The 13,945-nt window shown below is 44.2% G+C and overlaps 1 protein-coding gene across 1 annotated transcript; it reads left to right on the top strand.

Annotated features, from left to right (window-relative positions):
• Window positions 1-2,407: 2,407 nt before the first annotated feature.
• On the top strand, window positions 2,408-12,812 carry ARL2BP (ARF like GTPase 2 binding protein). Its single transcript, XM_077288316.1, has 7 exons — window positions 2,408-2,546; window positions 6,284-6,337; window positions 6,603-6,664; window positions 7,453-7,559; window positions 7,925-8,010; window positions 10,972-11,068; window positions 11,707-12,812. Exons 2-7 carry the CDS (start codon window positions 6,300-6,302, stop codon window positions 11,788-11,790), a joined length of 474 nt encoding a protein of 157 aa, XP_077144431.1. The 5' UTR covers window positions 2,408-2,546; window positions 6,284-6,299; the 3' UTR covers window positions 11,791-12,812.
• The last annotated feature ends 1,133 nt before the right edge of the window (window positions 12,813-13,945 follow it).

Here is a 13,945-nt window from a genome sequence, read left to right on the forward strand (position 1 = left end):
GCGGTCATTATACAGTATGGAGCGTCATGTGCGGTCATTATACAGTATGGAGCATCATGTGCGGTCATTATACAGTATGGAGCATCATGTGTGGTCATTATATCGTATGGAGCACTGTGAGGCCATTATACAGTATGCAGCATCATGTGCGGTCATTATACAGTATGGAGCATCATGTGCGGTCATTATACAGTATGGAGCGTCATGTGCGGTCATTATACAGTATGGAGCATCATGTGCGGTCATTATACAGTATGGAGCGTCATGTGCGGTCATTATACAGTATTGAGCATCATGCGCGGTCATTATACAGTATGGAGCATCATGTGCAGTCATTATATAGTATGGAGCATTATGTGTGGCCATTATACAGTATGGAGCATCATGTGCGGTCATTATACAGTATGGAGCGTCATGTGTGGTCATCATACAGTATGGAGCATCATGTGTGGCCATTATACAGTATGGAGCATCATGTGCGGACATTATACAGTATGGAGCGTCATGTGCGGTCATTATACAGTATGGAGCATCATGTGCAGTCATTATACAGTATGGAGCATCATGTGTGGCCATTATACAGTATGGAGCATCATGTGCGGCCATTATACAGTATGGAGCATCATGTGTGGCCATTATACACTATGGAGCATCATGTGCGGTCATTATATAGTATGGAGCATCATGTGCGGTCATTATACAGTATGGAGCGTCATGTGCGGTCATTATACAGTATGGAGCATCATGTGTGGCCATTATACAGTATGGAGCATCATGTGTGGCCATTATACAGTATGGAGCATCATGTGTGGCCATTATACAGTATGGAGCGTCATGTGCGGTCATTATACAGTATGGAGCATCATGTGCAGTCATTATATAGTATGGAGCATTATGTGTGGCCATTATACAGTATGGAGCATCATGTGCGGTCATTATACAGTATGGAGCGTCATGTGCGGTCATTATACAGTATGGAGCATCATGTGCGGTCATTATACAGTATGGAGCGTCATGTGCGGTCATTATACAGTATGGAGCATCATGTGCGGTCATTATACAGTATGGAGCATCATGTGTGGTCATTATATCATATGGAGCACTGTGAGGCCATTATACAGTATGGAGCATCATGTGCGGTCATTATACAGTATGGAGCATCATGTGCGGTCATTATACAGTATGGAGCATCATGTGCAGTCATTATATAGTATGGAGCATTATGTGTGGCCATTATACAGTATGGAGCATCATGTGCGGTCATTATACAGTATGGAGCGTCATGTGCGGTCATTATACAGTATGGAGCATCATGTGCGGTCATTATACAGTATGGAGCGTCATGTGCGGTCATTATACAGTATGGAGCATCATGTGCGGTCATTATACAGTATGGAGCATCATGTGTGGTCATTATATCGTATGGAGCACTGTGAGGCCATTATACAGTATGCAGCATCATGTGCGGTCATTATACAGTATGGAGCATCATGTGCGGTCATTATACAGTATGGAGCGTCATGTGCGGTCATTATACAGTATGGAGCATCATGTGCGGTCATTATACAGTATGGAGCGTCATGTGCGGTCATTATACAGTATTGAGCATCATGTGCAGCCAATATACAGTATGGAGCATCATGTGCGGTCATTATACAGTGTGTAGCATCATGTGCGGTCATTATACAGTGTGTAGCATCATGTGCGGTCATTATACAGTATGGAGCATCATGTGTGGCCATTATACAGTATGGAGCATCATGTGTGGCCATTATACAGTATGGAGCACTGTGTGGCCATATTTTTTTGTTTATAATTATTGTATATGAAACAGTGTGATCAGCAGTGCTAAATGGGTGTGGTTGGGACGTGGATATGGGTGTGACTAATTATGAATGGGTGTGGTCAGAGGTGTGGCCTAAAATTTGCCGCGGCGCGCGCTGTGCGCCACAAACTTTGTCCCTCTTTCACATCTTTAAAAGTTGGAGGTATGATGTAATACTGTGTGTGGCGGCGCAGGACTGAAAGCAGACATAACCTTTTATAGCTGTATATATATATAATTTTGTAATGCCGTATCCCCAGGACTCCGTGTGTGCATATATGTTACACATAATAATAGCGCTCCTCTATAATCTGTTACTTCTGCTCATTATGTTGCATTTGTCACCCTTTACATGTAACCATGGTGACCAGGATTGTGTTTATTTCGTTTTCACAATACAAATTGTATAAAACTTTATTGATCTCCGCCCCCAGTCACATTTCCATCCAATACAATACAACTGGATCTAGAATCTCTTCCAGGGCACGTGACGCGCAGGCCAACCACACTCCGTTGCCGTGGGTACGGGTAACGGTGAATCCTCGGCGCTGATTGGTTGCGTCGCTGCACCTCTATTCATTAGTCGTTCCTATTGGTCAGCGGGAGATGATTAACGAACATCATTGGTCAAGCGTAAATGCGGCACATCCCGGAACTGAAAGGCGTCCTGTGGGCAACAAGAAAAGCTTTATTGGTATTCTGCCGTGTGTGGCGATAACACGTATGTATAATCTTCATTACTATTGCGTCCTCTAGTCTGTGCAGGCAATGTGACGGTGTCTGTCTGGGCTGAGATTTAGCTCCTCACCAGCAGCAAGGGCACAAGGGAGACGAAGGGACGTTTACCAAAGTGCCATGGTCCCTATGCATGCCATTATTACAAAGCATGGTGTTCGTGCGGAGCTTTTTTTGATTATATGACGTCATTATTCACTTATCAACATTTGTTGAAAAGAAGTAAAAGTTGAACAGTGTCTTTGTTGCCATAGCAACCAATTACTGCTCGGCTTATTACTGTTACTCCCTCACAGCCAATCACAGCGCAGCTTTTATGATTGTTACACTTTCATAGCAAATCACAGCACAGCTTTTATTATTGTTACACCCTCGCAGCCAATCACAGCTCAGCTTTTATTTCTTAACCCCTTCATGACCCAGCCTATTTTGGCCTTAATGACCTGGCCGTTTTTTGCAATTCTGACCAGTGTCCCTTTATGAGGTAATAACTCAGGAACGCTTCAACGGATCCTAGCGATTCTGAGATTGTTTTTTCGGGACATATTGTACTTCATGTTAGTGGTAAATTTAGGTCGATAATTTCTGAGTTTATTTGTGAAAAAAACGGAAATTTTGCGAAAATTTCGCAATTTTCACATTTTGAATTTTTATCCTGTTAAACCAGAGAGTTATGTGACACAAAATAGTTAATAAATAACGTTTCCCACATGTCTACTTTACATCAGCACAATTTTGGAAACAACATTTTTTTTTTTGCTAGGAAGTTATAAGGGTTAAAATTTGACCAGTGATTTCTCATTTTTACAACAAAATTTACAAAACCATTTTTTTAGGGACCACCTCACATTTGAAGTCAATTTGAGGGTTCTATATGGCTGAAAATACCCCAAAGTGACACCATTCTAAAAACTGCACCCCTCAAGGTGCTCAAAACCACATTCAAGAAGTTTATTAACCCTTCGGGTGTTTCACAGCAGCAGAAGCAACATGGAAGGAAAAAATAAACATTTAACTTTTTAGTCACAAAAATGATCTTTTAGCAACAATTTTTTTATTTTCCCAAGGGTAAAAGGAGAAACTGGACCACGGACGTTGTTGTCCAATTTGTCCTGAGTACGCTGATACCTCATATGTGGGGGTAAACCACTGTTTGGGCGCACGGCAGGGCTCGGAAGGGAAGGCACGTCATTTGGCTTTTTGAATGAAAAATTAGCTCCAATCATTAGCGGACACCATGTCGCGTTTGGAGAGCCCCTGTGTGCCTAAACATTGGAGCTCCCCCACAAGTGACCCCATTTTGGAAACTAGACCTCCCAAGGAACTAATATAGATGTGTGGTGACCACTTTGAACCCCCAGGTGCTTCACAGAAGTTTATAACGCAGAGACATGAAATAAAAAATAATTTCTTTCCTCAAAAATAATTCTTTAGCCCGCAATTTTTTATTTTCCCAAGGGTTATAGGAGAAATTTGACCCCAAGAGTTGTTGTCCAGTTTCTCCTGAGTATGCTGATACCCCATATGTGGGGGTAAACCACTGTTTGGGCACACGTCAGGGCTCGGAAGGGAAGTAGTGACGTTATGAAATGCAGACTTTGATGGAATGCTCTGCGGGCGTCACGTTGCGTTTGCAGAGCCCCTGATGTGCCTAAACAGTAGAAACCCCCCACAAGTGACCCCATTTTGGAAACTAGACCCCCCAAGGAACTTATCTAGATGTGTGGTGAGCACTTTGAACTACAAAGTGCTTCCCAAAAGTTTATAACACAGAGCTGTGAAAATAAAAAATAATTTTTCTTTCCTCAAAAATAATTTTTTAGCCCGCAATTTGTTATTTTCTCAAGGGTTACAGGAGAAATTGGACCCCAAAAGTTGTTGTCCAGTTTCTCCTGAGTACGCTGGTACCCCATATGTGGGGGTAAACCACTGTTTGGGCACACGTCGGGACTCGGAAGGGAGAGAGCACCATTTGACTTTTTGAACGCAAGATTGGCTGGAATTAATGGTGGCGCCATGTCGCGTTTGGAGACCCCTGATGTGCCTACACAGTGGAAACCCCTCAATTCTAACTCCAACACTAACCCCAACACACCCCTAACCCTAGTCTTAACCCTAATTCCAACCCTAACTCTAATTCCAATCCTAACCCTAAGGCTATGTGGCTACGTTGCGAATTTGTGTGGGGGTTTTTCGCACCGTTTTTGAAAAATCTGCAGGTAAAACGCACTGCGCTTTACCTGCGGATTTCCAGTGTTTTTGTGTGGATTTCACCTGCAGATTCCTATTATGGAGCAGGTGTAAAACGCTGCGGAATCCGCACAAAGAATTGACATGCTGCGGAAAATGCAACGTTTCCGCGCTGTATTTTCCGCACCATGGGCACAGCGGATTTGGTTTTCCATAGGTTTACGTGGTACTGTAAACGTGATGGAAAACTGCTACGAATCCGCAGCGACCAATCCGCTGTGGATCCGCAGCCAAATCCGCACCATGTGCACATAGCCTAATTCTAGCCCTAAGTGCAACCCTAGCCCTAAGTGCAACCGTAACCCTACCCTTAACCCTAATGGAAAAACAAAAATAAATATAATTTCTGTATTTTATTATTGTCCCTACCTATGGGGGTGATAAGGGGGGGGTTTATTTACTATTTTTTTTATTTTGATCGCTGTGATAGGTTCCATCACAGCGATCAAAATGTACCTGGAAAGAATCTGCCGGCCGGCAGATTCGGCGGGCGCACTGCGCATGCGCCCGCCATTTTGGAAGATGGCGGCACCCATGGAGAAGACCGAGGACACCGGGAGGGACATCGGAGCTCGGTAAGTATGGGGGGGTGCGATCGGAGCATGGGGGGAGCGGACAGGAGGACGGAGGGGAGCATGGGACATGACAGGACAGAGGAGGAGATCGGTGGCGGTGGGGGGGCAGATCGGGGTCTCCAGCCGTGGCAGATGCTATTGCAGCATCGGCCATGGCTGGATTGTAATATTTCACCAATTTTCATAGGTGAAATATTACAGATTGCTCTGATTGGCTGTTGAAAGTGTAACAGCCAATCAGAGTGATCGTAGCCACGGGGGGGGGGCGAAGCCCCCCCCCCCCCCCCCCCCCATCCTGGGCTGAAGTACCACTCCCCCTGTCCCTGCATGTCGGGTGAAATTGGAGTTAACCCTTTCACCCGGCCTGCAGGGACACGATCATTCTGTGACACAGCATATGCGTCACAGGTCGGATTGGCACCGACTTTCATGACGCATACGCTGTGTCACAGGTCGGGAAGGGGTTAAAAATGAAAAGCTGCATCGTAATTGGTTTGTACGGATAAGGCCAAATTCAGACATCTGCGAAACGCTGTCCGGTCTGACAGTTCGCTGTGGGATCAGTGTGGATTAGATGCGGATTCGCTGCTAAATCTGCATCGTCATGACGAATCCACATCTAAACCTGCACCAGCATCCCGACAGGGAGGATTTGTCTGTGGCTTCAAATTACAGTTCACTTTTAAAGGGGTTGTCCACTACTCTGATGTCTGAGGGAAGGGTGGCTGCTGATTGGCTGCAGCACTCACGTGGCATAACAATATCAGGAAATGTCACCAGATCCATCTCCGTGAGAGCTGTTACTGGGTCCGGGGTCTCCTTTAGTCTTCAGCGTAGTTTTGGATATCACCTGCCATAGGTTTATATGTTACATTTTTTCTTTTCTGCCTTTTCGCAGGTTTAGTCCATGTAACATGGAGGATCTAGAAGAAGAGAACTTTACCCTATCAATGTAAGACCACATGTAATGATCATAGTATTTGGGAGGTCTCCACTGCTCGGACATCATTTATCCCCCCATGGTGTTTACACATTCATGGGTTCCGTCACGGCTTGTATAAGCTATAATGGTGCAGACTGAACGATCGTGCACTCTGCCGTACCGATCTGTCAACCAATTTTCAGAATACAGTATCTCCTAGACCTGAGGAGGCTGGTGTTCTTATGATGAAAATCCATGTCAAAGTAGCTGTATAATCCATTTTTTTGCATTGCAGTTCTTCCCCCAAGGATGCAGAATTTGACTGTGTGGTCGGTCACTTGGAAGACATCATAATGGGTAAATGTGATCCACAACTGCCCCACCATGCTTCATCTACATCACTGCTTGGAGGTTTAGAAAGTGACACCTTTTGGCTTATTTATTGGCTGAAGGGGACAGAATTTATCTTGGCACGTCCCTATATATTTCTCACATATAGTCACCCCAGCTGGTGCCCTCCCTTTTGTCAGATTGGCGTTCCATTCCTCCTGCTTCCAATATGGCACCTCCTTAGCATGGGGAATGCAGGGGTAAGGCTAAAGCGCACTGTCACTATCTGTGCTCTGCTGCGGGCCAGACTCGCCCCTGTCACTGCAGTGGCCATCTCTGAAACAGGAGAGAACCCCAAACATGTCCTGTAATATATAGTGATGAAATCAGATTGCACTCGCCCTCCGCCCCTGCAGCAGTGATATCATACCAACCGCTTGCATCACCGCTGCAGACAATCCCTGAGCTCAGCGCCTTACGTTGAGCGCATTAATTGGCTGCAGTGGTGGTGAGCTGTCAACGTGACATCACCGCTGCAGACAATCACTGAGCTCAGCGCCTTACGTTGAGCGTATTAATTGGCTGCAGTGGTGGTGAGCTGTCAACATGACATCACCGCTGCAATCACTGAGCTCAGCGCCTTATGTTGAGCTCATTAATTGCCTGCAGTGATGGGGAGCTGTCTACGTGACATCACCGCTGCAGACAATCACTGAGCTCGGTGCCTTATGTTGAGCTCATTAATTGACTGCAGTGGTGGTGTATTATGTGACCCTCATTTTGTATTTTTCATTTTTCTTTTTTTTTTCTTCTAGATTTAGAGTTTCAAGTGCTACAGAGAAACTTCATGGAAAAGTATTACCAAGAATTTGAAGATACCGAAGAAAATAAACTTGCATACACGCCCATATTTAATGAATATGTAAGAAAATTAATAAATCGCCTGCATCATGCTGCTCTCAGATTATAGAAAAAAAACTGATAGATTCCGTTTAAGTGGCGTTTCTTCACCTCCAGCCTTAAGTTAACTTTCCTTCCATAAATATGTTTGTGAAAAGGTGTAAATATTCTGTAAGACAGAAGCTGTGAATCTGACCAGTCCTACTACTACACAAATACGTGATCTAATTTTGAGTGAGTGGTTCCTCCTATTGAGCATTCTGCCAGCACGATAGGTGCCGAAATTTTTTTTTTTTTTTTTTTTTTTTTTACTTTTTAGCCCACTAGTACTTTCACCAATTAAGGGATTACATTTATTGTATGCACATCTGATTATTTTTGTTGTAGATCAGTTTAGTGGAGAAATTCATAGAACAACAGTTGATGGAGCGGATTCCAACATTTAACATGAACACATTCATCGCTTCCTTACAGTAAGTGTGTAATGACAAAGTACAGGTTAAAAAAAAAAGAAAAAAAGTAGAATGGTCAGAATTAATCTTTTCGCCTACCAGTATCCTTAAGGGGATAAGCCGTTCAAATCCAAGATTGGATTGTCTTGTTAAAGCCGAACTTTTATTATTAATGTAATAAATACAGAAGATATCTCTATATGTTCCTGAAAATACCTACATCAACTATGAATGTAGCAAACAACAATTGGTGAGAATAAATCCAAATAGATGTTAATCCTGTACTGACCGTGGTAAATCGTAGGAGACGTGGTCCGTAGCAACACAGACCCACCCTGAACCAAAATAATTCACTGTACTGTGGCATGTAAAAGTTTGGGCACCGCTGGTCAAAATTACTGTTACTGAACAATTAAAGCTTAAAATGAAATGATCTCTAAAAGGGCTAAAGTTATAGATGAAACAATTCCTTTGTATTTTAGCCAAAAAAGAGGGATTTTTGGTTCTCACCGTAAAATCTTTCTTGGAGCCTTCATTGGGGAATGGTTACCTGTGTCCCCCAATAAAGCAATAAAGAAATATATATATTTTTCATCTGTTAGATTTTAAAATTTACAAAAAGGAAAATGGGCCAATGCAAAAAGGTTTGGCTACCCTGCATGGTTAGTACCTAGTAGTGCACCCTTTTGCAAGTATCACAGCTTGTAAATGCTTTTTGTAGCCGGACAAGAGTCTTTCAATTCTTGTTTGAGAGATTTTCATCCATTCTTCTAATAAAATTCTTCCACTTCTGTGAGATTCCTGGGTCGTCTTCCATCCTCTGCTATTTTGAGGTCTAGTCAGATTTCAATGTTGTTCAGATCAGGGGACTGTGAGGGCCATAGTAAAACCTTCACCTTGCGCCTTTTGAGGTAGTCTGTTGTGGATTTTAACGTGTTTAGGATCATTATCCATTTGTAGAAGCCATCCTCTTATCAACCTCCGCTTTTTACAGCTGGTGTTATGTTTGCATCAAGAATATGTTGAAATTTCATTGAATCCATTCTTCCCTCTACCCATTAAATGTTCCCTGTGCCATTGACAACCCCAAAGCATGATTGATCCACCCCCAATGTTTGCTGATTGGTGAGATGTTCTTTTCTTGAAATTCTGTGCCCTTTTTTTTCTTCACACATAGCTTTGATCATTGTGGCCAAAGCGTTCTATTTAACCTTATTGGTCCACAGGTCTTGTATCCAAAATGTATCAGGCTTGTTTAGATGCTCTTTTACATACATCCGACACTGAATTTTATGGTAAGGATGCAGGAGAGGTTTTCTTCTGGTGACTCTTCCATGAAGGGCAGGTGTTTCTGAACAGTAGAACAATGTATAACAACTCCAGAGTCTGCTAAATCTTTCTGAAGGTCTTTTGCAGTCAAACGGGGGTCCTGAATTGCCTCTTTAGTAATCCTACAAGCAGCTCTCACTGAAATTTTGCTTTGTCTTCCAGACCTGGTCTTGACCTTCACTGTTCCTGATAACTGCAATTTATTAATTACATTTTGAACTGAGGAAAGGGCAACTTGAAAACGCTTTGATATCTTCTTATAGCCTTCTCCTGCTTTGTGTGCCTCCACCATTTTCATTTTCGGATCTCTAAGCAGCTGCATAGAAGAACACATGGCTGCTGTTTTTTGGCACAAGATTAGAGGAGGCTGGTTTTTATAACGCTGGGAAATTTGCATCATCTGGCTTTTCCTAACAATTATAGTGAACAATCCATAACCCTAAGGGTATGTTTCCACGTTCAGGAAACGCTGCGTGTTTGACGCTGCGTAGAGCCGCAGCGTCAAACACGCAGCGTCCAGATGTTACAGCATAGTGGAGGGCATTTCATGAAATCCTGTCTCCACTATGCATTAAAAGACGCATGCGGCACACCCGAGGAAACGGACATGTGGCGCGTCTTTTAAGAACGCAGCATGTCCTTACAGTGCTGAAACAACGCAAGGACAACGCAGGTGACCTACCAGGGACCTCAGGTGCAGATTTGGTCAGGATTTTACCTGCATAAAATCCTGATGCAATCCTGAACGTGGACACATACCCTAACAGGTTAATTAAGGTCTGAAATCTTGGTCATTGTTATCTGATCACACAAATCTCCGTGGGTGCCAAAACTCTTGCATCGGCCCATTTTTCGTTTTGTAATTTTTAAAATGTAACAGATAAAAATACATATTTCTCTTTCACCTCATTGGGAGACACAGGACCATGGGGGTTATGCTGCTGCCAAATACATAGGAAATGTGTCACCTTTAGTACTTTCAGAGATCATTTCAGCTTGCTTAACTGTTCACGATAACAGTAATTTTGACCAAGGGTGCACAAACTTTTACATGCCACTGTAACTAAAAATCACAGTACCAAGTTGTTGTTTCAGCCCTCGTGGTGACGTTGTATTGGGGCGGAATATCCACCTGGTTTCTCTCTGTAGGATCATTTGATCCCTTTCTCACAGGTGACTTACTATCTTGTCAATGCCCATGAATGTTCAGAACGTGTCGTCGCCCCCATGGAGCACGTTCACATGTCTGGCCAATGAGGTGTCCCGGTCATGGTCTACGTCTCACAGATGGGTCTCCTACTCTACACCTCAATTCTCTGCGGGTCTTGCCTATTCGAGACCACAGGTTGGTGCAGTCATTTCTGTGCACCAAAACCATCCACTTGGTTACACTCTGCTCTCAGAGGCTGCCATGAATGCCGGGACTGTATAGCTTGTCCTTTTTCTGGTCAATGGAAAAACCTTCAGAGGAAACGTGGAACAGAAGGTGTTTACCATTCATTCCTCGCCGAACACTAGCCGTGGTATAGAAGGCCACTTGTGTATGTGGTCTCAAATATGGAGGCAAAACCCTCAGAGAATTGAGGAGTAGAGCTACTTATGAAGTGGGGAGGGGATTTCAGATCATTTCTGATTTTAACTCTTTCATGGCAGATCTCATCGTCAGGAAATGGCCGGGGACATATTTGACATATTGCTGACTTTCACAGACTTCCTGGCTTTTAAAGAAATGTTCCTCGACTACAAAGCTGTAAGTACCCCAATTGTGTTCTGGAGTTAAAGGGGTAGTTTGAAAAAATAAATGATAAAATCGAATTTTTCTTTTAACCATTGATTTTTTTACAAAAATACACCGGTATGTTAACCTTCCAGCACAGGCCGCTTCGGAGATCTGTTCTGTTTGGAAGTCAAAGTAAATTATCCTACCAGTGGGCAGGACAGGGGGACATTGCGACCCCCTGCTCATCAAATTTCTGAGGAGCAGTGACATTCGCTACAAGTCTTACTCCAGTAGAGACTTGTGGTGCAGTGCTCGTCACTTTGCGCCGGTTAATGAATCAGGAGGGTCCACTCCAACACGCCGCCCCATCAGCACTGGCGAAAGACTCACCCTGTCCAGAGACCATAAGCAGAGATGAGATTAATCTGCGCTCTGTGATTGACAGGTGTACCTTCATGTATACAACACAGGGGCGAGACTTATCAATCACCCGGTGCCGGGAGAAGCCGCATTAGGCTCATATTTCCACCATCTTTACAGTGTTCTCTGCCAACTCATTGCACATTATGATGAGGATTTTCTACACATAAGCTGTTCGCATGGAAAGTTCTACAGTCTGGGTAATGGAAATCACAGCCACTAACAGCATTTTCTGTCTCCTGATTAAGGAAAAAGAAGGACGAGGCCTGGATCTGAGCGGTGGCTTAGTGGTGACGCCATTATTCAACTCTTCAGTATCGTCTTCATCATAGAGACAATCCGCCATGTGGTCTGTTGTATTTATCTTGTCGCCTTTTCAATGGTTTTCTCTAAAGATTGACTAAGAACCAACCACAGTCAACAGTCCTTAAAGGGGAGGACATTTATCACCTATCCTGCGGGTGTCTGATCCTGAGAATGGCTGTCACGGGCCGCCATTCTTCCTCACGTTGGGCAGGATTCAATAGAGCGGCACTGCTTCCACCCCATGCCATGTCAGTCCCATACACAATGAATGGAGGAACAGTTTGCAAACCACTCCCTTTATTCTGGACTGAAGTTTGGACAGTGACACCTCTTCTTGTGATCAATGAGACCACCAGATATAAGACCCTTCTCTTTGGACTGTTGGTAGGTAAAGAAAAGTCTGTTGTGAGAAAACCTGTTTTAAAGGCGCAAAACTTTAAACTTTCTTATTAATATGTTTGCTTTTTTTTTTTTTACATTTGTCTTTTGAAAATGTTACACGTTGTGTTTGTACATATGTCCAAATGTAGTTATGGTTTGCATCGACTGTACAGTAAAATCCAATCTGTGATTAAAGGGATAGACCCATCCCACATGTAACTTTATTGAAACCATCGCTCGCAGTCCTATGCCAATTCCCAAACTTATTCACTTTCGGGGAGTGTGGAAATGGCGAAGGTCAGCCATTACCATAGCTCCAATTCCAGTGGATGGGAAGCTGACATGACCCTATAAGTCAACCATACATAGACGTTTGTGATGCTACTGGGCAAAAAAGAAAAGTCATAAGAGCACACACAGAAAAAAAAATTAATCTGCAAATATTTGTGGGACAGAAGCACGTTTTCACTTATGTCATTGTAAGATGCTTTTTTTAACAGTGCCACACTTGTCCCAAGTAATGGAAGCGAGCTGCAAAACAAAAAATAGCCCCGTAGACAGGTTTGTAGGTCAGAACACAGGAGTGTCTACATATCGATAGTACTGTACGGTGACTCCTTGTTGTATATCGTATTTAAAGTGTTTTGTTAATAAAATATCAAGAATATTTATGACTGACGTTTCATTTCTATACTATGAGCCACAGTCTGAACTCCTAAGATATGTTCACACTATGCTCTTTAGTGCAGAAACTCTCCAATCACTCAGTTTTTGTAGCATTTCTGCTCCAAAAACTCAACGTGAACAATCCTTTAAGTTGGAGTGTGTTTGTATAGTTTCTTCTTCCAAGGATGCAATCAGACGGCCGTATAAATCGGATCACAATGCACAGACTGGCCGGCTGCTCTCCTGACCCAAGCGTGACAGCTTCATATTTCTCCTACGCCTCATTGGGGGACACAGGACCATGGACACAGGACCATGGGGTGTTATGCTGCTGCCACTAGGAGGACACTAAGTAGACAGAAAGATTAACTCCTCCTCTGCAGTATACACCCCTTCACTGGATACAATTTCAACCAGTTCTTGCTTAGTGTCTGTAGGAGGCACTTGGGTCTGTTTTCAGACCCCAACTTTATTTTAGTTTTTAATTTTTATTTTTCTGTAAATTTTTATTTTTTATTTAACGGAGTGAAGGGGGCGACGGATCCTTTTTTATGGGACCCGCTCTCCCCCGAACCAGCAACAGGCGAGCACGGCGAGTATACCTCCCCGTCCCTCTCCTGCGACGTATGGCGCACGAAAGCTTGCGCCGGGGCAACGGTTCTTATACGGTCCCGATTTAACCCCCCCCTCCCGCCTGCAATAGAGCATTGTGCTCAGGAAAGGCAGCCGGAGTGCAAGATGTGCCGCAAACCCCTCTGATCATCGAGGATGCCTCACTCTCCATCCCCATCCAGGGTGCATGGATTGAGTTCACATGTACATTCCCCCCTGCTCCCCCGTGCCCCCGTGTGCGGCAGTTGTGCGGCAGTTATGCGGTCCGGGTCCCTGGGGAGAGGCGCCACCGGCCGGGGGTCGGCGGTGCTGGGCGGAGGTTCAGAAAGCTCCGTCGCGGCCGCACATCGCCGGCAGGCCCCATAAATTTAGTCCCCGGCTTCTTCAGCCGGAGTAGGCCGCAGTGGATAAATCCCTCCCGCGTCCGTAGCTCCGCCCCCTACTCCGGCGCTTCTCGCCTGGGACGAGAAGCGCCCTCCAAATCTCGGGGGCCATATTTCCAGTATCTCTGCACGGAGCCCA

This window comes from Ranitomeya variabilis, chromosome 2 (assembly GCF_051348905.1).
Source record: "Ranitomeya variabilis isolate aRanVar5 chromosome 2, aRanVar5.hap1, whole genome shotgun sequence".
Lineage (NCBI taxonomy): Eukaryota > Metazoa > Chordata > Amphibia > Anura > Dendrobatidae > Ranitomeya > Ranitomeya variabilis.

What these genes read in the sequence shown, in the direction of transcription:
- ARL2BP (XM_077288316.1), top strand. Translation starts at nt 6,300, where the DNA reads ATGGAGGATCTAGAAGAAGAGAACTTTACCCTATCAAT. An exon ending in GAGAACTTTACCCTATCAAT is followed by an intron (nt 6,338 to 6,602) that starts GTAAGACCACAT and finishes TTTGCATTGCAG; the next exon opens with TTCTTCCCCCAAGGATGCAG. An exon ending in ACATTCATCGCTTCCTTACA is followed by an intron (nt 8,011 to 10,971) that starts GTAAGTGTGTAA and finishes CTTTCATGGCAG; the next exon opens with ATCTCATCGTCAGGAAATGG.